This window comes from Perissodus microlepis, chromosome 9 (genome assembly GCF_051167445.1).
Source record: "Perissodus microlepis isolate ML-2025 ecotype Zambia chromosome 9, ASM5116744v1, whole genome shotgun sequence".
NCBI classification, from domain to species: Eukaryota; Metazoa; Chordata; class Actinopteri; order Cichliformes; family Cichlidae; genus Perissodus; species Perissodus microlepis.
Genome location: NC_140469.1, coordinates 7,847,057 through 7,874,453, shown reverse-complemented (window position 1 = coordinate 7,874,453; position 27,397 = coordinate 7,847,057). Strand labels below are relative to the sequence as shown.

Here is a 27,397-nt window from a genome sequence, read left to right as displayed (position 1 = left end):
TTGGTATGATCCGAGCTCAGGCAATAGTAGACTGAGCACAACGCTTGCGCATGTGAGCGAGGGGGAGAAGCTGCTCCCTGCGAGCTTGCTGCAGACAGAGGAAAGCTTAAGTTTGACCAGGTACCAAAGCAAATCATTCACACTGTTCAATTAATGTAAATATGACGGCGTTTCACAAAAGATTGATATCAAACTGATCACTTGACCCATATTACGTTACTTACTCTTCGAGTGAATCAACAAATGGCGAAATGAAAAGCCGAACAACAACAATGCTCTTTTTTTTAGAGAGTCTTAGCTTACATGTGTGTTTATTTCATATTTTCAGTTGTTACCCTCCACGGCTAAACAAACTCTCTAAATCGGTTTCAGATATGTACTGATGAACACAACAATGGCCATAAGGGGCTTCTTTCAAAGAAAAAACTCGGGTACATGTTATTTTATATATTATGCTTTGTATGTTGTTCAGTATATTTCTATGCAAAACGAGGAATTTCAATTCACAGCAGTATATTCACAGTTGAAACCAGATGTTTACATACACTTTAGAGAGAAAACGTAAAAACATTTTTTTACTGTTAAACATCAATTTAGAGTAAACTTGTTTTGTTTTAGATAAATAAATATTGAAATATCTTTTGAATTAGTTAAATGTCAGAATAAAAAGAGGGAGCTGTCTATTTTTCATCACTTTCATCAAATTTAGGAGTACATATCCACTAAGTTTATTGTTAATTAATAAGAAAACTCCAGACGATTCCATTCTGAGCTGAAGAAGCTTCTGATAGGTTAGTAGAGTCCATGTGAGTAAATTGGTGGCACAGCTGTGGATGCATATAAGGCAAAACACAGAGCCTGTTTCTTTGACATGGGAAAATCAAGAGATGTCAACCAAAACACCAGGAAAAGAATTGTGGAGCTCCATGAGTGTGGCTCAGTTTTAAATACAATTTGGTGCCATTTGCAATTAAGAAATACAGACAATTTCTCTCTTTACTCTTAAATTTAACAAATATGTTTTTATATTTATCAATGTAAAAAAATAAACATTTAGTCTGATTCGATGTTACAATTAAAAATGTTTTTGTGTTTTTATCTGAAGAGTATGTAAATGTCTGGTTTCAACTGTATATTTGATGATGTTGGCGTTTGGCTTGATTGTCAGCACAAAGAGGGAGAGAGAGGAGCAGAGATGGAGAATGAGGACAGAACAGAGATGGAACAAGAGCAGGTGAGACACAGGCTGTATCCCAATTCAGGGTCTGCAGCCTTAAAGGCCGCATTTTAAGGCCGATTACGTCACAGCGACGCGACGAAGGCTGTCCCAATTCGAAGGCTGCTCGAAATGCGGCCCTCAAATGCGTCCTTCATTTCCCTGAATTTCAAGGACGTGGCGGTGTAGACTTCGTGGCCCAACATATCCCAGAATGCATAGCGCGGCGGTGGGTGTGGATAATTTTGCCGAAAAAAAACGGCGGATGTGGGGCGGCCGAAGAGTAAACTTTAAGTAAGTACTGAATATTATGTCACTTATTTATGTGCAAATGTTTAATAACGAAGAACATGAAAACATTACTGTTGGCCACATGTTGGCAAAGTTATGTGACATTAGTGACGTTTGTACTAACTTGGTTTTAAAGCCTTTACTTTAAAATATACGCCGTTCAATAGCTGAGCTTAATCTTACAGAGAATTAGCAAAGCTCATGTAGAAACAAACAAACAAATGAACAGAAGATTTTCTCCATTTCTGTCAAACAAAGCTGTATGACACGTTTCCAGCTGTTAGTATCATGGTTGCTAGGCAACCTGGGCAGCGCAACGGAGGCTAGACCGTCCCATTTCACAAGCCTCGCACTTCCGGCCTTAGCGGTCTTTAAGTACGCGGCCCTTGAGGATCGTTGAGGCTGCGTACTTTAAGGCTGCAGTACCTGAATTGGGATACAGCCACACATGTTAGTCAAATGGTTGTTTGCCAAAACTCATCAGAACATGTATCTAGTGCCTAGTGTAACTTCTTAGATACCATTTGTTACTTTTCAAATTCTATATTTATTAAGTTATGCAGGCTTGTTTGCACAACAAGGCTAAATAATTATAGAAACTTTTCTGAATTTAAATAGTGGACTTTGGTAGAATTAAAAAATAAGTGTAGTGCAGGTCTATGATGATTTTTTGTGCTACTATCATCTAGTTTTGATTCTGGTTCTGTTTTGGTTAAGTCCTCAGTAGTCCTGATATTGAACTGTTGTAGTCCTCTTTTAATTCCAGATCAGTTCTGGGTCTGTTTGAATTGGGGTTTAGTCCCTGTGTCTTGATACAGTTTAAGGTGTCCTGCATATGTGATATTTATTTTTTCCTATATGAAGTCATTCTTTTTTGAACAAAACTCAAAACAGAGCCTATTAATCTATCGGTCATTTCTACCCTCGCTTTATTTCCTTTTGCTGCTCAGCTCTCACACAGTGGCTCAGCTGTGCTCCAATCCCTCCATATTGTGGCCAATCACATGCGAGGATATAGGATAATATCATTGTGTGAAAAACAGAGAGGGTGAGAGACGTGACAGTCAAGTGCGTCAAGTCAAGTGAGGAGGGATGTGCTAAAGCAAAAACACATAAATATGCCTGACACCCGTAAACGAAGCAGCATCTGGCTGCAGTTTAAAGACTTTTTTGTCTGTCTCGGTCTCGTCTCGACTTGTTCTTGGTCTTGTCTTGGTCTCGATACCCTCTGGTCTTGGTCTTGGTTTAGGCGGTCTTGACTGCAAGTCTAGTTGCACCAGTGATGCCATGAGCAGTATCTATCTGCTGCTCATCAGCTGCTGTGCCGTGGTTATTGTCACAATGTGGTGCATTTGGATCCTAAGTGGATATGGATATGATCCAGGATTGGATGTTTTGTATAAAATTCGAAAGGAACAATTGTTCCTTTCCCCTTTGCTGTGTACTGTGCTGATGCTGTTTTCAAAACCTACCACACTCATGTACAGTATCAGTGTCACACTGAGATATTTCAAAGATAATAATAATACATTTTATTTGAAAGCGCCTTTCAAAACACTCAAGGTCACTGTACACATTAGAATAAAAAGCAAAATAAAAGCAAGCAGTTTACACAATCATAAAAGCATAAGACATAAACTAATTTAAAAGAGCAGAGTGGAGAGGTTATGTGGGATAAGCTATTTTGAACAAGTGAGTTTTGAGTTGGGACTTAAAGAGAGAGAAGGAAGAGATATTTCTTAAATCAGGAGGTAGGGAATTCCAGAGTCGTGGAGCAGAGCAGCTGAAAGCCCTGCTCCCCATGGTGGCAAGACGGGGGGAGGAGACGGAGAGTGAAAGGGAAGAAGTAGATCTGAGACAACCAGATGGGGCGGTGATCTTAACCAGGTCAGAGAGATATGGAGGGGAGAGATGATGAATATCCTTAAATGTGTACAAGAGTATTTTGAAATTGATACGATATTTGACCGGGAGCCAGTGAAGCTGCTGCAAAACAGGAGTAATGTGGTGGATAGAAGGGGTCCTGGTGATGATACGGGCAGCAGAGTTCTGGACGCGTTGAAGCTTGTGGATGGATTTTTGAGTATAAAAATCAGGGTTCATACGGGTGCTTGAAATCCTGGGAAATGCTTGAATTCTAATGTCGTCTTTTCGAGGTTTGAAAAGTGTTTGAATTTCAGATGTGGTGCTTAAAAGTTCTTGAAAATGTAACTGTATTTCAAAAGTAAAATTTCCCGGCCTGGGCTGCCTTGCATCTGTTTCAAAGTGTGACCCCGCCCCTCCCTCGGACAGTCGGGGATGAGTGCACTAACATACCTGTAGGTTGCTGTTTTAATGAGTGTTTGATGGAAAACAACAATGGCGGAGTTTGCTCTCTCCGGTCGCATGATAGGTGAGTCCTAGTAAATAATTTTCCAGTATGTGTACGTTACACACGCTATTTTTTTTTTTTAAATTATGATTATTATTTTGCTAGCTATCAAACTCGCTGGAGAAATGATTGAAATGCACTGAGTGTGATGCAGTATGGCAGCACTATTATGGAATATCCTGTAAAAAGCAAAGTTGTCACCAAGTACTGTTTATATTTGTGTGTATTGCTGCAGCTTTTTTGAGTATTAATTTGGTGCCTTTGGGTGAAATAATGGTAATATGAGGGACTGATCCATATGGTCACAAAGAATAGCCACTTGTTTCTGTGCTACCAAAGTTCCCCGGCTTTCATTCAAAATGTGTTTATCACCAGCACCTACACATTAAACTACTTAAACAGTCAGTGCTGTTCTCCATGCCTGTCTGACTTGATGTTATTAGCACAAACACTTTAAAGGTGATCATTTAGGACTTCAGCAATAATACAGACAGCAATGTAGTTAGCAATGAAACAGTTTTATTGGGAATTAACTTAAAAAACAAACAAACAAACATCTGTTTCCTATTTTTTGTCACACAGGAAAGAAGCATCAATATCTGATGAGAAGACTTATTTCTTTATTTTTCATTTTTTGTTTTTTTTTTTCAACAGGAGAAGAATATCTCTAACAAGTTGATTTGTTCACATTTTCACATCTTAATTTTTAAGTGAAATGTGCATTTTGAGTTTATACACTATGTATTAGGGCTGGGCGATATGGCCTAAAAGCCATATCGCGGTATAATTTGAAGCACGTGCATAACAATGTATATCGCGATATATTCTTTTCTTCTGTATAACGTATTTTCTACACTATAAGGCACACTTAAAATCCTTTAATTTTCTCAAAAATCAAGAGTGTGCCTTATGTATGAATTCTGGTTGTGCTTACTGACCTCAAACCGATTTTGTTGTGCAGAAATCTGTTAGAAAATGTTTTGATGGATTGTCAGAGCATTACGGCTGCCGTGGTGAGGAGCTTCGCGGAGTAATCTGGGTCCAAAACTCCGTTCCCTTCAGGTCCTAAAGTCAAACGAACACTGAGAGTTAAAAACGGTCTAAATTCTTTCATCTTTAATAAAATCATCAGCGTTGCTGCTTTACCAGGTGTAACAATTAAGTTTAACATCCATGCATCCATGAAAACAGAAGTTGTTCAATTTAACGGAGTTACAAGTTAACAGGAAGTTAGCTCGCTAGTTTCCACCTAAACATTTCATACCATGTTCTGACTGAGAGATTTTTGAAACTAATTAAAATGTACAGCTCTGCTACCACTTCCAACATAAATGAAGACAGAAAACTAAACAGCAGTGGCGTTTGCAGGGTTACTGAAGTTGGACTACCTGGTCTATAATGTTGTGCTACGTGATTGCTAGCGACACAGCTATGTTAGCATAACATTAGCACAGTGAAGCTGGAAGATGAACGCCAACTTTTTTTCCACTCGATAAAAGTTAACGTGAGGGATTCTGGTGGTCAGGGACAAATGCAATCGCATAGCAGGATGCTATACACGGGCCAAACTTCAGTCTGGACAACAACTGAGATTATTCATCCACAATACGAGGTTAGTTATTAATATACTGCAACAATATGGGAATAGAACAGCTGCGAGAGAATTCAACACTAATGAATCAATGTTACGGAAGTGGAGGAAGCGCAGTTTTTGGCTTTCCCCATATTTCAAAAGTGCTTCATCTCTTTGCTATGACTGCCGCCTGCCATAATTTGCAGATGATAATGGTTGTAGCCGCTGCGATGCTTTCGACCAAAACAGCCGCAGCTTGATGACATCATCAACATGCGCTATCGCGATAGAGCGGTATAGTCAAAATCTCTATCGTTGGCCAAATTTAAATCGTTTCTATCGTATATCGTTTATATCGCCCACCCCTACTATGTATATAAGGTGACCGTTTCCTTTTGCAGTATTTTTGTGTGGTGCGTTTTTCTATGTCCTAACAAAAGGGGAGCTAAGGTGTCTTTTCACATGGTCTTACTGAGGTGATGCAAATTGAAACATGCATTCTTATTTTTTTGGCGGGGGGGGGGGGCTGGAAAAGCTTGAAAAGGGACCTTGAAAGTGCTTAAAAAGTGCTTGAATTTGACCCTGAAAAAGGCGTATGAACCCTGTAACTGTTACATTTGATTTATTATTATTGAATATATTAGACAATTATAGAAATATATAATAGGAAACAGCAACAGGAAATATTAAAAAGTGCAGACCTGGTAAACATTTATTCTACTATTCAGGGCTCGCAAAATCGCTAGCCCGATGTCCTGGAGCTAGCGATATCTCCGGTCGGGCGACCAAAATCTATCTCAGCCCCGCCCGTCGGGCTATATGATAACCCGACGGGCGGGGCTGAGATAGATAGGGTTGGGCGATATATCGAATTTTTAAAAAATATCGATATATTTTTATACGAGATGTAATATGTGACAATATCCTTTATATCGATATAGTCTATGTTACGTTATAATTATAGTTGTGGAGCCACAAGTTTGTCTCTCTTTCGTCCACTTTTGTCTTTATGCAACTTTACTCGACCTCGCCTCTCTCCTTCACTGAACACAACTCCCCCTCCTCCCCTATCGCTTCACCTGCAGGCAGCGACAAGATGAACACAGCAAATCTCCGTTAACGAGTTACTGTGCATCGCCCTGTGCGTGGGGCTGGACAGCGTCAACGTGTTAACGAGCTAACCATGCTAACGAGCTAACCATGCTAACGCCGTGCAGCCCAGAGGGGGTGCACAGCCTAAAATCCTTTCATTCTCTCAAAAGTTGTCAGCGCGCCTTTTGTATGAATTCTGGTTGTGCTTGATCACCGCGAACCGATTTTATGTGGTACACAGCGCTCAGCAATCTGTCAAAAAAATTTTTTGTACGACTTTGGTAAGCTACGGAGCTGCACCGCTTGATGGATTGTCGGAGCATTACGGCTACCGAGGAGCCTCGCGGAGTGATACGTACTGTGCTTCAACGTAATATTACCGTATTGTGTGTGGATAAGGACCATAAATGGCACCTGTTAAGAGAAATGGTTACGAAATGGATTTCAATTATATAAAAGTGTTGAAGGACTGACTTACACTGTCTTTGTGTCTTTGTTTAGAAGCAGAGCGACACAGATGGATCCACTTCTCAACCCTGTCATCGCTGTGGTGGTGGGAAAGACTTTTGTTGTGACATCTGTGAAAAAACTTTCAGTCAGCAAGCCGGCCTAAAAATATATCAACGTAAACACACTGGAGACAAACTGAAAAACTGCAAAGAATGTGGGAGAAGCTTCCCCACATCAACTGACTTAAAACACCATGAACTCTTTCACAGTGGGGTCAAAAAGCACCTCTGTGATCAGTGTGGGTCATCCTTCACCACTGCAGGTCACCTTAAAACACACAAACGAGTCCACACAGGAGAGAAACCATACAAGTGCAGACACTGTGACAAAAGCTTCTCACAGTCAGGTAGTCGTAACGAGCATGAACGTACACACATGGAAGGAAACTACAGCTGTGAGCAGTGTGACAAGAGCTTCAGTAATCTCAGTTCATACTCTGCACACAAACGATCCCACGTTACTAATAAACCGTTTCACTGTTACCAATGTGCCAAAACATTCACGTCATTATCTGCTCTGTGCAAACATCAGCGCGATCATGCAGGGCTGAAATCGTTCCCATCACAGGACGACAACGAATCTGAAGAGAGAGAAACATCCTCTTCTGGTTTCAGAGTCCAACTTAAAACCCTGGAGATCAGGCTCCACAGAGTTCAGATCGGCTCTCCTTAAAGTTCTAATGAGGCTATGAATCAAAATGTTCCTGTAGTTCCATTTTAATCTTTATAAATTGTTCTTCTGTAGTGTTTGTGTTCAGTGGTTACCTTTTTTTTCAGTGGTTGGATGAAAAATCAGTTTCCTGTTGTTCAAGTTTTTATTGAATGTATTTTATTAAAGTTCTTAAATAAAGTAAAAAAAAAAAGTTAAATAAAGAATTGTTTGAACGACAAAGATTTTGAGCCATGATGTCATTTCCTGTATTTCAGAGTAAAGACTGAAATGACAAATGGAAACATGTTTACAGTCATGGAATAAACACTGATGGGTCATCTGTAGGAAGTACTATTGCTGACCTGATAGACTCGACCTTGTTTACAAAGAAAGAAAGGAACTGATTACATGTGTCAGCAGAGGCTTTCAGGGTTGTTTAGAGTAGAGCTGATAGTCTTAAAGAACACGGGGATTATGACAATTTAACACAATAATCTGAGAAAAATATGTTTCTCTCATTTTCACTGTATTCTGATCAAATTTCCAAGATTCTTTTAACATTTCAAAAGTAACCTGCAATTTGTCTTTCTTCCACTTTCACTCTGCTCTCCTACACTGACGCCTGACCAATGTTCTATCTAAGCTGCAGGCGTGAGCAATTGCGCACTGCAGGCACGGTCTCTGTGCACAGTATATCTGTGTTGCGCACAAAAAAATCCAACCTGAATTGAAATTAAAATGAATACTTTAACAATTCTGTTTTGCAGTGTTAGTCAGTAAGTAACTGGCTGCTCCTGTATGGGATTAGAACGATGCCACCTTATCCCATAGTCCAGCCAGTAATGCGATTCACATTCGTATATACGCAGCTAATCAACGTCGTTGACAGGCTATGACAGCGTCCTTATGTGCCAACACTGGTGTTTTAGCTAGCAAAACGGCGTGGCTGATGTGGAGTGAAGCCACGTTAATGACAACACATACAACCATTGCAGATGTGAGCAGGAAAGACGGAACAATTGACGGAAAACGTGTGGACTTTATACCAGTTTTTAAATTGTGTTGATAGGCCACGTAAAACCAGAGTTATGATAAAAATATTTGTAATGTTTGGTTTTCTTCCTGAATACTATCGTTTATATTTACTGCAGGAAGAAACTGTAAAAACTGCGTTTTATAAGGAAAACGCTGGAAAGCACTCTCCGCCTGTGAGCAAAAAACCCCCCCAAAAAACCCCACCCTTTCCTATTGGTCGAAAGATGTACCATGTCAACCAATCAAAAAATTTAATTCAATTCAATTTTATTTATATAGCGCCAAATCACAACAAAAGTCGTCTCAAGGCGCTTCATAGGTAAAAATGATATGGCAACAGTTGTTTAGGAAGGGGGGGCTTTAGGAGTGACGGCGGTGTTTTGAGATGTGAGAGATTTGCGACGTTTAGCGCCAATCTTGTTAGTGTGTAGTGTAGTCAATAGTTTTGTTGTGTGTGTCAGAACAATGAGACGACTGCTGAATGTTACAGGTGTTACAGGAGTGATACATCTCCTGTTGTCAGGCCTGCAGGTATCAGGCTGTTGTTCTCCTTTATCTCATAGTGGACAGGAATTATTTTTTGGAGTGGCACAAATAATTTGTGTGGCATCAGATTTGATGCAGAACAGCTGATTGTTCTGTAAGTAGTTTGAAATGTTTATTTAAAAACGTCTTGGCTGCATTTTTAGGTAAACAGCTGCAAAAAACGTTTTTGAAGAAGTAACTATATAATTAACTGCCCAACATTGCTCATTATATGCTGTATTTTGCAGACAGAGTTACAGGACTCTCACCCAGACCACAGACTCATAATACAAGTCAGAGCTTTATATATATATATATATATATATATATATATAAAAAGTTGTTTTCAAAATTGGAGCTCAAGTTATTTTTACTTCCAATAGAGCTAACATACTACACAGGTCATGAACTTTTTTTTTTTTTAAATTTCATTGTAAGTGGGCTAAAGCAGTTAATTAAAAGTAGTCTAACATAAATGTAAACGCTGTAATTTGATTATTTTAATAAACCATGTAACTTGGATGGATTCGATGCTGGTGTGACCACAGTGCACACGTCTGCTGTTGCTCACAGTGGTCCAAGGGATCGCTCAGGGAGTTTGTGAAGGACCCGTCCCATCCTGGCAACAAACTGTTCCAACTTCTGCAATCTGGTAGAAGGTTCCGCATCATCCGGGCAAGGACAGAAAGACTCAAGAGGAGCTTCTATCCCCAAGCCATCCGGGCCCTAAACACACACACCCGCCCTCTCACATCATCTATAATTGACTGAGACAGGACTCTCTTCCAAACACTCTAAACCCAGGCACAATGTACATTCCAAATTCCTTTAATTTTAAATATGTTTATATTGTCTATTCTGTAAAATAGTCAGATGTCTATTCATATTAATGTACAGAATTCACCTGCTTGCTGCTACTACTGCACATTCACCCAATGTATATACTATATATATATATATATATATATATATATATATATATATATATATATATAATGTTCTTCCTCTACCCCCCCCCCCCCCCCCCCCCCCCCCCATTTTTGCACATGTCGAGGAGCGTGTCAGGCTACATTTCACTGTGTGTTATACTTGTATAACTATGCATGTGACAAATAAAGAACCTTGAACCTTGTGTGTTCGCTCAATGATTAGGTGTAGCATTTGTCTTTTGTTTGGTTTCTGTTTCACATAGGCTTTTGTTTGTAATTTTGGTCTTTGTTCACCCCGGAGTTCAGCTTCAGTTTAGACAATAAATCACCTTTCACTTAAGAAATTGGCTTCTGGGTGTGGTTTTGGGGACCAGGGTGGGGTCACCTTATGTTATGTTCCTGTACCCCTAGACTGGGCGTAACAGGGGTCGTGGAATATACTTTTTGAATTTGCGCCCATTAACGTGGGCTAAACAGACAACTTCTGCCCAGGCTCCAGCTCCAACAAGGATGGCTCTGATACATGTGTGGTTTTATAAATGACTTTTTTTCTTCCAGTGGATTGGATTTCCTGTTTGTGACTGAGACACAGATGAGCATTGGTGAGCCTAGCATTATTTCTGAACTGTTACCCTCTGACTGCTCATTTCTTAATGCTCCAAGATCAGGTAGAGGAGGAGGAATATTGACTGTTTTTAAGAAAAAACTTTCACTGCAAACAACTCCATGTACTGGTTTCCCCTCCAGCTTTGAACTTGAACTGGGACGCTCTTACTGTGTGCAGTAATCTATCAGCACCTAAGTTTAAAAAAGATTTTTTAAATGACTTTTCATGTTTTTTGGCTGAAATTGTGCCGAAACAGGATCAGATTATAATAGTTGGTGATTTTAATATTCATGACTGTTGCCCTGATGGACTGCTTGCTCAAGAGTTTTTAAATCTTATTCAGTGTTTTGACCTTGTACAGTCTGTAGAAGGCCCTACACATCAGCAGGAGCACTCTTGACTAGAGATGGACCGATCCGATATTACGTATCGGTATCGGTTTGATAGTGACGTAAATTACTGGATCGGATATCGGAGAAAAATAAAAAAATGTAATCCGATCCATTAAATATCAAAAAAGCACCTCGCAAAACTTGCGACATGGCGTAACTCGGCCCATAACCGTAGCACATTGCAGCAGTACGGGTCACGTGATAGAGCGGCTGTGTGTATTTGTAGCCTCGCTAGCAATCCGGCATTTCATCTCCGAGGAAGTTATCCCAGAGAGAAGTAAAGCAAGACTGAAATCTTTGCCCATTCTTCTTTGCAAAACAGCTCCAGCTCAGTCAGATTAGATGGACAGCGTTTGTGAACAGCAGTTTTCAGATCTTGCCACAGATCTGAGGGGGGCGAATGCTTTTGCAAGCAACTGCAAGTGTGGGGGAAGGCTGAGTGAAGTATTTCTTTGATATTGTTTTTCAATAAGCAGATGCAAATATTTATTCCTCTGTTATATTTCTGTACATACAGACTGGGCGTGCCAAAAGCGATGCACTGCAGCACAGCTTTCTTGATGAGGAAGAGCAGCTGTGCTGTGATGTCAGCTTCAACTGCCCAGCATGCACACCTGAAATGTTGGCGGTTTCAGTTGATGGTAACAGAAAGCTATATCACTTTCAGCAAAAAGAAAGGTGCTCATTGTTGATGTTCCTTGTGTTTTTATGCACATACAGTGGGGCAAAAAAGTATTTCGTCAGCCACCGATTGTGCAAGTTCCCCCACCTAAAATGATGGCAGAGGTCAGTAATTTGCACCAGAGGTACACTTCAACTGTGAGAGACAGAATGTGAAAAAAAAAAAAAAAAAAAAAAAAAAAAAAAAAAAATCCATGAATCCACATGGTAGGATTTGTAAAGAATTTATTCGTAAATCAGGGTGGAAAATAAGGATTTGGTCAATAACAAAAATACAACTCAATACTTTGTAACATAACCTTTGTTGGCAATAACAGAGGTCAAACGTTTACTATAGGTCTTTACCAGGTTTGCACACACAGTAGCTGGTATTTTGGCCCATTCCTCCATGCAGATCTTCTCGAGAGCAGTGATGTTTTGGGGCTGTCGCCGAGCAACACGGACTTTCAACTCCCGCCACAGATTTTCTATGGGGTTGAGGTCTGGAGACTGGCTAGGCCACTCCAGGACTTTCAAATCCTTCTTACGGAGCCACTCCTTTGTTGCCCGGGCGGTGTGTTTTGGATCATTGTCATGTTGGAAGACCCAGCCTCGTTTCATCTTCAAAGTTCTCACTGATGGAAGGAGGTTTTGGCTCAAAATCTCACGATACATGGCCCCAATCATTCTGTCCTTAACACGGATCAGTCGTCCTGTCCCCTTGGCAGAAAAACAGCCCCATAGCATGATGTTTCCACCCCCATGCTTCACAGTAGGTATGGTGTTCTTGGGATGCAATTCAGTATTCTTCTTCCTCCAAACACGACGAGTTGAGTTTATACCAAAAAGTTCTACTTTGGTTTCATCTGACCACATGACATTCTCCCAATCCTCTGCTGTATCATCCATGTGCTCTCTGGCAAACTTCAGACGGGCCTGGACATGCACTGGCTTCAGCAGCGGAACACGTCTGGCACTGCGGGATTTGATTCCCTGCCGTTGTAGTGTGTTACTGATGGTGACCTTTGTTACTTTGGTCCCAGCTCTCTGCAGGTCATTCACCAGGTCCCCCCGTGTGGTTCTGGGATCTTTGCTCACCGTTCTCATGATCATTTTGACCCCACGGGATGAGATCTTGCGTGGAGCCCCAGATCGAGGGAGATTATCAGTGGTCTTGTATGTCTTCCATTTTCTGATGATTGCTCCCACAGTTGATTTTTTCACACCAAGCTGCTTGCCTATTGTAGATTCACTCTTCCCAGTCTGGTGCAGGTCTACAATACTTTTCCTGGTGTCCTTCGAAAGCTCTTTGGTCTTGGCCATGCCGGAGTTTGGAGTCTGACTGTTTGAGGCTATGGACAGGTGTCTTTTATACAGATGATGAGTTCAAACAGGTGCCATTCATACAGGTAACGAGTGGGGGACAGAAAAGCTTCTTACAGAAGACGTTACAGGTCTGTGAGAGCCAGAGATTTTCCTTGTTTGAGGTGACCAAATCCTTATTTTCCACCCTGATTTACGAATAAATTCTTTACAAATCCTACCATGTGGATTCATGGATTTTTTTTTCACATTCTGTCTCTCACAGTTGGAGTGTACCTCTGGTGCAAATTACTGACCTCTGTCATCATTTTAAGTGGGGGAACTTGCACAATCGGTGGCTGACTAAATACTTTTTTGCCCCACTGTATTTATAAAAACCTTCCATGGTTAGACTTTATTGTTTCTCTGATGTTACTCTGATGACCGTGACTTTTTTGATGCCGTTTTTTTTTAAGTATGTTTATTGAGATTTTTTGATATAAGAAAAAAAAAAAGACACAACCCCCCCCCCCCCCCACCCCCCCCCCCCCAAAAAAAAACAAACAAAAAAAACCAATAAAACAAAACAGACAACACAACAGCAAGGGCAAAAACACACAAACAAGGCAAAATATTACGCTGCAACAACAAAAATACTACTTCAGCGCCGGCAATAAACAGAAATAAAACGCTGAGGTGGTACGCTGAATTATTCGCGATCGATCAAAGAGAACTTTGTTTTAATACATGATCTAAAAATGGCTGCCACACATCAAAGAAATGACTAAGTTTGTCCGCTGATGTGTACCTAATCCTCTCCACGTGCAACAGAGCAGTCAGTTCTGTTAGCCACATTTTGAATTGAGCTACAATATCCGACTTCCAGAGAGTCAAGATCATTTTCTTAGCAATTACCATTCTGAACAAAAATGTAGTTTGTGCAGCAGAGCTGAGGTGTAAAAGGGAAGAGGAAGATCCAAACAATGCAGTTATTGGGTCCGGCTCTAATGTGCAATTGTAGATATCAGAAAAACATTTAAAAATGTCCAACCAATAGTTATGCAATTTGGGGCAAGTCCAACATAAATGAGTGAGAGAGCCTTCTCCAAGTTTACAACGATCACATGTGGGACTAATAGAAGGAAAAATGATGGCGTTTTTGTTGCTGAAGACAGCAAAATGTCTGCATTTGTTGACACTTTACAGAAGGCAGTGAAAAATGCAAGTTTAGGTGATTTTGTTTTTCATTTTGGTTAATTTGACATAATAGTTTTTACTATAGTAACCAAACGACTGTCTTCTGCAAGATGACTACTGTTAAATTAGAGTAAATGGAAAATCTTGTCATTTACTTTATAATTTCTTACTATTTTATTATATTTGTTACACGTCGTAGACACGGGGAAGAGGCACATGTGGGGATTCCCAGTGGACAGCAGCACGAGAGACTTCAAGGAAGGCCTCCAAACTGGATGAAGAGGAGATGGAGGTCGCTGTGTGTCGACATAGATTGTGTCTTTTGTGTCACTTTCACTTCAGGGACGGCAAACTGTGGCGTGTTTCAGGAACGGTTACATGCCTGACAACTACACTTCTGAACAGGTCCAACTTTTGATTTGCACTCAGAATGATTACATCAAAGAGTTTAGTTAAAAACACTAAATGAAACCTGCAGACTTGCTTAAAGTGATTCGTATTCATGAGAAACTGGAGCGTCATTATCATTGAGTTTATTTCTTTCCCTGCTAAGCAACACCAAGTCTAGCCCTGATTGGCTGATATAAGTGACCACAGACCTGTCGCTGTGTCAGTTTGAATGGGTGATTAGAGACCAACACATGTTTGTTGCTGCTCCATGTTTTCTGCAACATTGTGTGTAGTTACTGCAGCTGTGTGTGCATTCTGCTGGCAGGAACAGGAAACAAGTGAAAGAAAACTGGCGAGCATCCTGGAAGGAAAACTTAATCGGACATAACAAGTTAAAACAGTTTGCAAGTTTCAAGCCAAACTGCTGAATCTACCGTCCAGGTTCTCCTTGATAGCGTGACTCTGTGTTGTTCTCCTTCATTCTTCTGTCTCTGTCTGTCAAATCTCAGCGTGTTATAAACCAACTGTTGTCACCCTCTGCTGCTCAGTGTGCTGGCTGTTTTCTCGGGAATCTCAACCACAAGAAAGTTTATACGAACGAAGCTAAAAAACCTGTGACAGTTTGTGAAACGTCATTAGCAGCAGTGAAATAAGATTCCAAAAGTTAGTGAAATGATAGAGGCTATTTTATGCTGGAAAAATTCTTCTAGCACAAAGCGGCCCAATAAACGGAATTTTTTAATACAGAAATACATCTAATGATAAAAAGACAAGCAGAGAATTCATTGTCTGTTTTCAATTGCAGAGCTGGGATGCTCGTCTCCTCATGGAGCGCTCTCGAGCTGTGAAGTGTCCAGATATCAGCGCTCACCTGGCTGGTACCAAGAAGGTTCAGCAAGTGCTCCCCAGACCTGGAGTCCTGGACAGATTCTTCCCAGACCAGCCTCAAGCTGTGCAGCAGATCCGAGCGACATTGGCTGACCTCTACACTCTAGACATGGTGAGAAAAAGGGCACGGTTTTTTCATTGTTTGGAAAATTTGGCATTAGATAATCCTCACCTGGGTGTTGCTGTTCAGTGTAAGCAATATCATTTGCATTTTATTCCTCTGATTTATTTCTGTGTGGCGTTTATAAACTCGTATTTCTTAGGCTGGCTTTTAAGGAAGGAGAAAAGGTATGTATCAGTTGGCTGGGAAGAAAGATGGAGGTGGAAAGGATGTGCGAGCTATGGGACAAAGTTGCTGAGACTAGGTTAAAAAGAGGTGAGGATCAGTGAGCAGGAGTGTGGCTTTGTGCTGAAAAGAGCACAACAGATTGTCTGGAGAGAAGGTGAAGGAAAGTCAGCTGAAGCAAGACAGTTTGTGGAGTTTGTGTTGGACTCTATGTTATGCTGGGAGCCTGGGGATTAGTGGACTTTGATTCCAAGTTAATACTAGCTAGTGTTTCTCACTGGTTTTTGCGTGGTGGAGTAAAAGGGATTGGTTGGTGGCTGTTTCTAATGTTAGCCTTTTCTTTGCTTTCTTACAGGCAGGGTAAAGACATGGTGATGAATGAGTGTGTGGGCCGTCTGCTGAGGACCAAGAGCTCAGGACAGTCAGACGGGGGCGTCGCAGCAGGAGTCACCGTGCTCCACAATCCTCTGCTGTTCTGAGATGTCACACTCCTGCCTGCTAATACAAACCACGGTGAAGTCAGAGTTCCACCTGCACCTCCACCTGTTCTTGCAACAGCATGAAAACTGACAGAGGTGAGACAGCAGAAAAGTTCTTGTCTATTTCTTTTTTCTTTTTTACTAAGTTAAGGAATTAAGTTAAGAAGAGTGATTAAATAAATTGTTTCTTGCATTTTTGATTTAATGATTGTGTTTAGGATTATTTCAGAAACGTGTTTAGAGGATCTTTGTAAGCCTGTATTTACTTTAAAAGAAGGGAAGCACTTCTTCATCCTACAGAAAAGGTGACACATTACAGATGAGTTCATAAAAAGTGTCTCTGTCACTCTTTCAAGGCTCTGTCACTTTTTCTTTTTTACTGGAACAGCATGGTAAAGTAGGCCTAGGTTGCCATCTTGTGGCGGTGTGTTGTTACTACAACATGTGAAATTGTGTTTCTATTGGAAATATAATTCAGCACCACTGAGCCGCTCTCTCAGTTACAAACTGAACCTGTTTTTAGACATATAAATCACTAAGCACAGTGAAGCTTTTGGTTTTGTAAAAGTGTTTCTTATTCAAAATGCATGTTGATTTTTATAAGGTTGAAGAGCAGTTAGCAGTGCATTCATGGACATCTTTAAACTATTAATTGAAGAATCTTTGGTCATGATGGCATGAACTAGAAACGTGAGCTCCAGGTGAGACTGCACAGAAGAACAAGTGTCCTTAAACTGCATCAACTGATGACTTCTTACAATTTTATTCTGTGTGTTTTTATCATTGAACGTTTATGTCTTCAGGTTTCTCTCAGACCAAGATTGAATGTGATGACAAGGGTGATGGATGGTGTGACATGCGCTGCTGGCCCACAGAACCAGGTGAGTATGCTGTCCATGTGCTCTGCAACAATGAGGACATCCAACACTCTCAGTTAAGATTAGTTTTCATGATTGTTGCCTCAAGACCTGAGATCATGGTGGTGGGCTTGTGATGGACACATATGGCTGAAAGCTCTCCTGTAGAGGCTAAGCCCAGGCTTGAAGCCACTGGGGTGTTCGTTGGCGAGGGTGACGCGATGTCACTGGTATGCATGAAGTTATTAAACTTGATACAGACCAATAACTCCAGCCTTACTCATCTTGTCCTTCAGATTCTTTATTTCCAGGATTTAACAGCAGCACAACGGTCACAAACTGTTTGCTTCCTCCCGATCAACAACACACCTGCCGCTAACTACGTGTGTCTACCTTAAATATCTTCACCTCTAGCACCAAACGCTTGCTGCAGTTCTTGGTGTCAGAGGTGACACACAAGGTATAGCACAGATGTCGTTATACTGCTCCAGCTGTGTATTGCTAGCTGTGGGGAGGCTTTTTATCCTGTTTACAGCATCTCTCCTGAGCAGGAAGCTCTGCCAGCCCAGCTGGGCTCTGAGCCAGACGTTATAGTATGAGTGGACCAAGATGATGGTGCTTCCCATCACACTCCACTCGCCAAATACAGTCTCTGATACACCATAGCACACCGCAACCTGGTGAGGTAACAAATCACTGACAGTGAGGCAGAGACAGTGCTGATGCATTACATGACAGTGTTGGTTTACAGTCAGAACTTTGCAAAGAGTTGCTGTACGTGTGTGTGACACATACCAGAAACTCCAGCAATCTGTAGGTCCCATTTACACAATATACGACTTCATCCATGTTCTACACTGGAGCTTTACGAAACTCCTCCACCATGAAGAGAACAACAGGTCAACAGAGTGCCAAGCACCTGGTGGTAGAGTGTTTCAGAGTTATTATGGAATTAAAAAACAAGCAAATATACATGTTTAATTATTATTGGCCTGAACTGTTTGGGTAGAGCAAGTTTAAACTATTTAATTGAATGTTTTTGCACACTGCGATGCGGTTGTGTGTTACCTGGAGAGAGGTGAGGATTGAGGAGGAGATGATGATGAGAAGCCAGAAGTCCATGTGGAAGAACTGGCAGATCATAAAAGCCATGTACGCTGGAAAGATCAGCAGGAAGGGACAGAGAGAAACTGCACGGAAGTGCTTCCACAAACTCCTACGGGATGGGCAGCAAAACCAGCATATGAGAAAGCAGTCAGGTTGATAACAGGCTTTGCAAACACACATTCAGTCAGATTACATTTATTGATGTCAAAAAGACTAACTGCCAGTTTAAGAATGAAGAAAGAAGGACAGTACACCGTAGTATTACTTAATTTATGATGTTAGCATGAGTTGTACTGATGACCATAGATAATGAATTCTGTGATAATTAACTAACTGCCCATAGTTATTAATAGTTGTTTATGATCAGTAAAAAAATAAAACAAACAGTGGGACACAGAGTTTTCTTAAAAATAAACACATGAAAAAAGTCTTTGGTATATTATCTTAATTGCCTCTAGATGCTCCCAGGGCTAGCACTATAGGATCAGCTATCTCCAGCATGGACTGCAGGATGGAAGCAACAACAATAAAGAGGATGATAGAGAGGAGGAAGGCTCTGTGGATGACCTGCAGCTCAATGAGGCCAGTTTGGACAGCAAGGATTAGCAAGGTGATACCTTCAGTCATCCCCCTGCACAGAGAGGAAACAAATTAGAGTTAAAACACCACACAATTATATGCCTTGGCTTTGCACTCAAGTTGGAGATCATATACACGTTTATCCAGACTTGACCTTTGGGTATACAATGTCAATTATTTTATCCTATTAGACAGTTGTGTGAAATGCAGACATCCTTAAAGAATAGTGTAGTAGCGGCCGGTAATAAACCAGTTCTCATAAAGGAACAGTGCTCTTTAATGAATTCAGCACAGACTTTACATCGTAGAGGTAACAGGGAGACACAACAAGTTATCAGTTAGCCATCTAACTATACTCTAACTCTAAAACTTTTCCAACTCCACTTTACTCTGGGCAGAAATGATCACATTTTACTTTAGTTTGTTTAAAGGTTTAAGTAATGTTTTAAATATTGTATTGGATGTGTAGCTACTTTTAGTTGCTCCCTTGTGACAAAGGCTCGCTCCGCGTGTTTAGTTCGGGACCTTTTTACACTGATGCTCTTCCTGTGGGCAGTTGTGTTCCTGACTGGGATCACACCAGTGACCCTTTGCTTAAATGTGGTAACCAGTACGCTGTTGATGAAGGAAAATGGAAATAACTGAGACAGTCCCTGAATAATTAAATGTTGTTGATCTATTGCTGAATGGTGTTTAAATGGCCATTACAAATCAGTTTAAGCTGAAAGTGCTGTAGTGTGTCTTATGGTCGTTGTTACATACCCATCTTTATACAAATACATTGAAACATTATTAATAAAAAAAAGTTACTTAAATGAACACATTCAGCAGCTGTTGTGAGATGAACTGGTATTTATAGTACATCTGTTCCAACACAGTGAAGTCACATGCAATTTAGATAGTCATCATAAGACGTTTTACCAAAAGCTTTTGTAATTCTTTTCAGTCTGTCAGTGTGGCATCTGTGTCTACACTTGGATTTGAAGTTTATAGAGGTTAAAGAGCACATTGCACACGGGCCTTGAAGAAAAGCTATGTAGTCTTAAGCTCGATGTTTTGGTGGAGTCAGGGGTCTGTAGCATTTTGCACTTCCAGCAGACTGACGTTTGGTCATCATCATCATCATCACTGAATCACAACATCTTCTCCTTCACCCTCAAACTTTAAATCCACTCTGTTCCCTTTCATACATCATATATACTTAGTCTGCTACAAACCAGGAGGCGTAAAGCAGGATAAAGTTAAAAGTTTGACCCATTGTGTAAACTAACTTGAATGATGAACAACCAGGAGGAGGCAACGATTATGGAGGCACGGGAGGTGAGGACCACGCAGGTGGAGGAAGTGAGGAATGTGATGGAGAAGATTGAGCTCAACAAGGGACAGGATGACCCACTGAGCACTTCAGAGGGGCAAGTGGAGCACGCAGGCAACAAGACCAGCAAAGGTAATTTGTATGTTTGTATGTATTGTATGCTTTATATTTGGAGTCCAGGCTGAATTTTGGAGGAGTACCCGATGGCTGAAACAACAGTAATTGATGTTCCCTGACCAAGGATCAAGGAACATGTATTTTACAGCAGCTGATACATGTACAGTCAAATCTGTTGAATGTTGATATTATTACATTTAATGTAACCATTTAAAATGATTTTGTTTTTGTTTTTCTCCCAAAATCACGTACGTCAACACAGGATCCACCAGGGGGAGAGTTTTTGGTGAAAGCCACAAAAAGACAAAGATGGGTATGTCATTGTTTGTGGAAGTATTTAGACTAGTTTGATACACTGTAGTAGAGTGTGTATGGTAGATTTGGTTGAAGGAACATTATCATATGAAGATGAAAACCAAAGTTGTGCGATCTCTGAAAGTGTTTTGTTTATTTGCTTTTTGTTTGTTTATTGTTTATGAAACTGGTGACTTGGCTGTGATCTTCAGTCCCAGAGGCATCAAGATCCAGACCTAAGAAGAAAAGGCCACTAGTAAGTATGCTTTTGCTGATGCTTTTAATCACCACAGCTCATTCCATTCAGTACAAATACCTGTAGATATGTGATGATTCCAAGTTGACATTACACTAATGGCAGGAAACTGCATACATGAGTCACCTTATACACATACCACATACTATAGAATTCAGTCCCCTTTGCTTTTTGCAGTCTTATTGCAATATATAAGTACTTTTAACAGATGATGCAAGTACAGTTAAATGCATTCAGTCCAGTAAAAATGCTTCTAACACAATGCTGTTGCAAGCAGCAGATTTTCTTTTTCTGTTGTCGATGTAGATTAGATAGAACTTTATTAATCCCTCGGGTGGTTCCTCTGGGAAATTCAGTTTCCAGTATCAGAACACTGACAGAAGTTGCATATTCCAGAGTTAGAATATCAGGACGGGACCAGGTTGGTGGGGGTCAAACAGCAGATCCAGTCGTGCAGTGATAATTCATATTTAATGCAGCAGATTTTGTTAGAAATGTGTAAACGATTGTATTCTAATCACATTGGCTAATTTTATATGCATATATAGATAAAAGGTATTTTTATTATGTCAACAGTCCTCCAACAGCATCCAGGAAGTACTATCCTATTCCCATGCCTCTGTCCAAACCAGGCGAGTGTTTCCATGTCACTTCAATGTGTTCTTTGCCATCAATAATTTTATGTTGATTTTTTTTACACAAGTATGCCTCATGTGACCTTCCACTTTTTTCCCCTTGTCATTTCTCACCTCCTTTGGATATGTATGTATGTATCTCTTATTTATATAATCCTCTTACCCAACTCTGTCCTCCTTCCTCTTCTTTTCTCCTTCAATCTCTCTCACCGTTCATCAATATGGCACATCCAGACTATACCCGTAAGATGGAGTTGATCCGCTACCTTGTGAGCGGCTACGTGAACGGCAAAGTGCTGGACACGCTGTCCGAGCACGCCAACTCCCTGGCGTCCTCTGCTGTGGCCAGTCTGGAGGACGAGGCTGACCAGCTCTCTCACTTCCCCTTCCTCCCAGTGGCCAGTGACCCTGTGCTAACTGTCCCCAAGCATCATGGTTGGTACAGTGGACTCTGTTGTAGCTAATGAGCCAGACATTTGATGCTGGTGCTGTAGTGATTAGAGTCGTGCTGTGCTCTTATAGTGCTCTGTGGTTGCAGGCGGTAGCACGGTAAAGCTCTGCTGTGGTTATGAGTGCTGCACCTTGCTGACATATCATTCACACCAAAAGAAGACGTGAATAGAGCAGTTTTCAAGTGTAATAACATTCCTTTCAATCATATTGAGTATAGAGGAATGCAACTGTGAGCTTTAGCAATTAGCCCGTTTCAACAGGACCGTGATCCCGATGTGTGAGACAGCAGGGTGCTGCCACTGGTGTTGTAATGTGTGATTTAGTTCCTCCTAACATTTCAGTTTGCTTCCAGTATCTATCCTCTGTGATTACTGGCTCTTTTGACAGATTTAATAGAAGTGTGTGAGCTATTGGCTCAGTATAAAGGGTCAGTAGCGTTTTCATGTCACCTATCCATCCTCCATTTAGTCACCCAAAGCATGTAGTAAATACTCCTCACTTTTATTCATCTTCTCTTAAATTCAGACAAATTCCAGCTTGTTAACGTTGAGCTTCTCTCTCTCTCTCTCTCTCTCTCTCTCTCTCTGTGTGTGTGTGTGTGTGTGTGTGTGTGTGTGTGTGTGTGTGTGTGTGTGTGTGTGTGTGTGTGTGTGTGGCAGTTGCAGCCACCAAGTTGAACACCATCACCAAATCCAACCTGGGTCAGTGTGTCAGCAAGTACGACCTGCTGGTCTGGCTTGAGATCAGCGAGCTGGAGCCCACTGGAGAGTGAGTATCCACCTGGAGTGTTATATTCACGCACAAGCTTTAAAGGAACCATAAAAATGATCTCCAGGAAGAATATTATAAGTTGGGATGTTGTGTCACCTCCTCCCTCCATGCACAGGTACTTCCCAGCCATCGTGGATCACAGTGGAGGCCTGCCCTGTCAAGGTACCTACCTGCTGCACCAGGTACAGGATTGGTGCACATGTTGTTTTCTTATTACTCACACAGTGGTAACTGCTTCCTTTGTACACAGTTGAATATCTTCTTTTAATTAATAATGTTAGTAACAGGAACAGTGTAACCTTGTATGGAGCTCATAGTGATGGTCTGAAGATTGCTGCTTCAAGGCAGTCATTTGTATCCATGTGTGCTGTTTATTCTGAGCATATGCAGTTATGTGAGCTCTCTGGTTTTATGTACATAAATTTAAAAAAAAATCAGGTCCGTAGTAGGTCTTAATATGAGGTAAATGCAACCTCAGATGAACAACACAACACATTATACCAGGTCATTATTTATTTAACACACACTGAGCCGAAATTCAGATGTTTCAAAAACTAAGTACATCCAAGACTATTTCCATAATTATTTAAGAGGGTCAGTATTAGCCAAGTGCTAATCAAGTGCACTAGATCATCAGTAAGTGTAACCACTACTGTCAGTTTGCTGGTGTGGTGTATTCAGGTAAGTGGTAACATACTGAGGAGGAGAGAAGCAGTTGTTGATACCCATGAATGTGGGAAGGCTTTGAAGTCCATCATTTTACAGCAAGAAAGATTATTCGCAAGTTAAAAAATTCAAAGACTGTTTCCAATCTTACCAGGAGTGGACGTCCCAGAAAATTCACCCCACACATCTGAGGCTCTACAGGCCACAGTTAGCATGCTAAATGTTGGAGTTCATGGCAGTGCAATTAGAAAAAGACTCAACAAATATGGCCTGTTTGGAAAGACTTCCAGGAGAAACCATTTTCCCTCTAAATACAACATGGCTGCATGGGTTAGGTTTGCAAAGTTGAAAAGCTAAGCCCTAATGCACAGCTTCAACATTGGTGAAAACCAAACACAGCATATCAGACAAACAGGTCATACCAACGGTTTTGCTCGGGTGATGATTATTTGGGCTTTTTTTGCTGCCAAAGAAGCTGCAAAGTGTCCAGGTCACTGAGTGAGCCATGAAGTACTCTAGAGTCAAAGAGATCATCGTTGGGTCAGTGACTCCAGAGCGCAGCAGCAAAGCAACAACAGAGTGGTGCTGCAGTGGCTCAAAGTTGAGACGTCAACATGATTGAACGTTAAGAAAGCTGTGAATGAATAAATATCTGCAAACTTCAATGAACCGAAGAAACATTGTAAAGACAAACGGGCCAGAAATCCGTCCACACTGCTGTGAAACACTAATAAAAAATGATTACCTCAAGTTTTTGCTGCTAAAGTTGGTTCCATCAGCTGCTGAATCACAGGTATAATGATGATGTGGTGTAATAATCTAGATCCAGAAGCTTAAACTGCTTTTTCACGTGTCTGTAAATGAATTTCTTTCTTATCATTGTCCCGATTGGTGTCGGCTGACACTTGACACTCTGTGGCTCCTGATTTGTCTGTTGTCAAGGTCTCACCTCAGTGCGATTCCTCACGTTTTGTCATGATTAAAGGATGAATGTGAACACCGCTTCAGTCACTGTGTTCACTTCCTGATATGTCAGAACTGTGCTCACGTCACTCCCTTTTTTTTAACAACATGACAAACAGAGACCCTGTAATGTTAGCACCAAGTAGGACTTCATAAAAAATAATGCTGTCAAGCTAACTTTTCCTCTTTCTGTGTTTTTCAGCACTTTCTATCACTTTGAGGCAGTGTGGGACAGCTCCCTGCACAACTCCCTCCTGCTCAACCGCGTAACTCCCTACGGAGAGAAGATCTACACGACCTTATCTGCGTGTCTGGAGGTCAGCCGCTGCTCCGCCGTGTTGTACCTGTTTGTACGTGTTTTTAAGTCTCTTGATGTCATCGTGTCTAACACACACCCTTTATCTCCTCTCTACAGCTGGACCATTGCGTCCAGCCTGCCATTATCACCAAAGACATCTGCATGGTCTTTTACTCCCGAGACGCCAAGTTGTCCCCATCCCGTTCTCTCAAGAACCTCTTTGGGACTGAATACTCCAAAACTCCTGACTGGTAAATCTGGGCTGCTGCACTGTGGCCATCTCTGTTTCACAATCAAAGATATCTGCCCTGTTACAAAGTTTCCTTCTTTCCTTAGATAGCCTCATCCTAGAGCACCAGTGGGAGCTAGAGAAGATGGAGCAGCTGCAGGAGGTGGGGCCTTAAAAGATTTATAAAGAAATGAATCTCTGTTTAATATCGTAGAGGGAAAAAAGACTTTTCTTTTTCTTTTTCAAGTGCTATTCTAAAAAGGGTTTTTTTAGAGTACAGACTTTACATGACTAACCCTCCCCTTTTCTCCCCACCTCTCATTCGCCCCCATCTTTCGTCCAGGTGGATGAAAAGACCCGTCACCTTCTGGCACTGAGAGAGAAGCTGGGAGAGGCGGCTCCCGTGGGAACAGCTCCCACCACCAAGTCCCTGAGCAGATCTCAAGCACCACCTTTGAAAGCGCCATCAGGCCGAGCGAGAGCAGCGGCTACGATTCCGCTGACATGGAGAGCTGGTGGATCGTGAGAAGGAGCTGGCCACCAAGGTGAGAAAAACGTCGGAGGCAGAATAGACGTAAAACTCTCCCAGCAGATCTAAGCTGGCGAGGCGGCGCGGCGGCCTGACGAAGAACTGATCGGGCGGAGCGGTACGCGGGAAAACCACCGCTTCCATCCTTTCTGAAAAGCCTTTGAAAATACAGAAAATACCAAGTGTTAAAACGTATTAATCATTGTGATTCTTGACGGTTTTCTCTTGTAAGTAGACTTGTGGCTTAAGTCTCTTTTCATGCGACTCAAACGTTTAAGTTGCACAGAACTTTTGCCTCCCCGCTTCCCTCCAGCAACCCCGCTGCCAGCTCAGCTTTCCTCCTCTCTATTCCCTCCCCTCAGCTTTTCGTGTTTTCGTTTCGATGACAATTTTGTTCCGCTTGGTTGTCATTCCCAAACTCCCCTAACTAAGTAGCATGTTGTAGTAGTCTACTTGTGTGTGCACGACTCTTTCGAAACTTTCCGTTTGCCAATCATCTGTACAAAAAAAATGTCTCTATCAGTTTTATTTGTCTCCTGAAATGAGTTTCATTCTATTTTGGGTTTTTTTGCTGTTGGTTTTTTATTAAATTAACATGCTTGCATGATACCTGCAGCAGTCCTCAGGAGAAGACCAGGTTTGCTCAGTTTAGAACCAAAAACAAAAATGTACCAAATCAGCCAGCTTACATTTGAAACCATGAAGGAAAAATCTACAGATATCTCCAAGTGACGTGTTAGTTTACGCTCTGCTACCTAAACTATAGCTGCTAATAGATTTATAGGGTATTTTTCTTCTCGCAGTGAATTTGCATCAGGCTGAACCGTCTCTGAAACAAAAACTCAAAGTGGGAATGAACTTTGACAGGAGAGCCACGCCCGATTTCCTCTGTTATCCACGTCATACTTAGATCCTCCTCAATCTGTGTACATACGCCGCCTCTAAACCTCCGATAGTGCCAGTGTCAGTTAGTGAGTCAGTAAAATACTGACTCACTAACAGGGTTACAAGGAGATGAGGAGGAGGACTAGGAGGATGAAAACGAACTAAGGAGAGAACTTGATTTGTACATGCAGTCTGTTCTGGGATGAGTGTGGTAGTTAACCCTCATTTAACACATCCCTCTCTGCTCCTCTAGCTCGCTCTATCTCACTGAGAATCAGAAAGCCTTGACATTTACTGCTATTAACTTTACACTCTTGTTGTAAAGACGCAAAGAAAACACAGTGAAAAGGTTAGAAGGACGTAAGGAAAAAGAATGAATGAATGGTTTAATAGAAGGGAAGAAGTTAAAGGGACTACATATTCAAAGGTCTTATTTCTGATACTACCCCATGAAAATATTTGCTCTGTGTGCCGTGCTGCAGCTGCTACATTCGGCTTCGGATTCACTTTTTGGCGCCTACGCCTCTCGAGATGTGTTAATGCAGAAAGGTATTGAAAAACTCTGGTCAACCAACCAGCGGTCTGCCTGCTGTGTCGTATGCAGTGTTGGTCAAGTTACTTGAAAAAAGTAATCAGTAACTAATTACTGATTACTTCCCCCCAAAAGTAATCCCGTTACTTTACTGATTACTTATTTTCAAAAGTAATTAATTACTTAGTTACTTAGTTACTTTTTAAAAACACGATTTACAACCTGAATAGGTGATAAAGCGATAGATCTTTCAGCCCAATTCTACTTTTTCTACATAATCCATCATACAAAATGTAATCAAATGGAAAAGTCTCTTTTTAAAACTTGTTTTATTAGTTTTAATCTTTTAACTTTATGCATCAAGCAAAAATTTAATTATATGCAACATTCTCTGACTGGAAGAAATTTGTCTAACATTTAAACTTATTTTCTGCACATTCCAGCACATAAAATATATATTTTTTGTGTTAACACTCACTCTTTCAAATAGATGCAAGTAAAACACAGCAGAAAATAA

General features: G+C 41.1%; 1 protein-coding gene across 1 annotated transcript; it reads left to right on the top strand.

The window, feature by feature from the left end:
• Positions 1–16,244: 16,244 nt before the first annotated feature.
• On the top strand, positions 16,245–25,991 carry LOC146379956 (uncharacterized). Its single transcript, XM_084938891.1, has 13 exons — positions 16,245–16,490; positions 17,198–17,275; positions 18,817–18,968; positions 20,228–20,384; positions 20,632–20,682; positions 20,876–20,919; positions 21,496–21,989; positions 22,667–22,775; positions 22,894–22,960; positions 24,610–24,724; positions 24,823–24,956; positions 25,042–25,097; positions 25,278–25,991. The coding sequence occupies exons 1-7, from the start codon at positions 16,475–16,477 to the stop codon at positions 21,634–21,636; spliced, it is 639 nt and encodes a 212-aa protein (XP_084795017.1). The 5' UTR covers positions 16,245–16,474; the 3' UTR covers positions 21,637–21,989; positions 22,667–22,775; positions 22,894–22,960; positions 24,610–24,724; positions 24,823–24,956; positions 25,042–25,097; positions 25,278–25,991.
• The last annotated feature ends 1,406 nt before the right edge of the window (positions 25,992–27,397 follow it).

Excerpts from the sequence above, each read along its gene's own strand:
- LOC146379956 (XM_084938891.1), top strand. Across the intron at positions 18,969-20,227 it reads GGACAGCAAGGATTAGCAAG|GAGGAGGCAACGATTATGGA; the intron begins GTGATACCTTCA and ends ATGAACAACCAG. Across the intron at positions 20,385-20,631 it reads AGGCAACAAGACCAGCAAAG|GATCCACCAGGGGGAGAGTT; the intron begins GTAATTTGTATG and ends ACGTCAACACAG.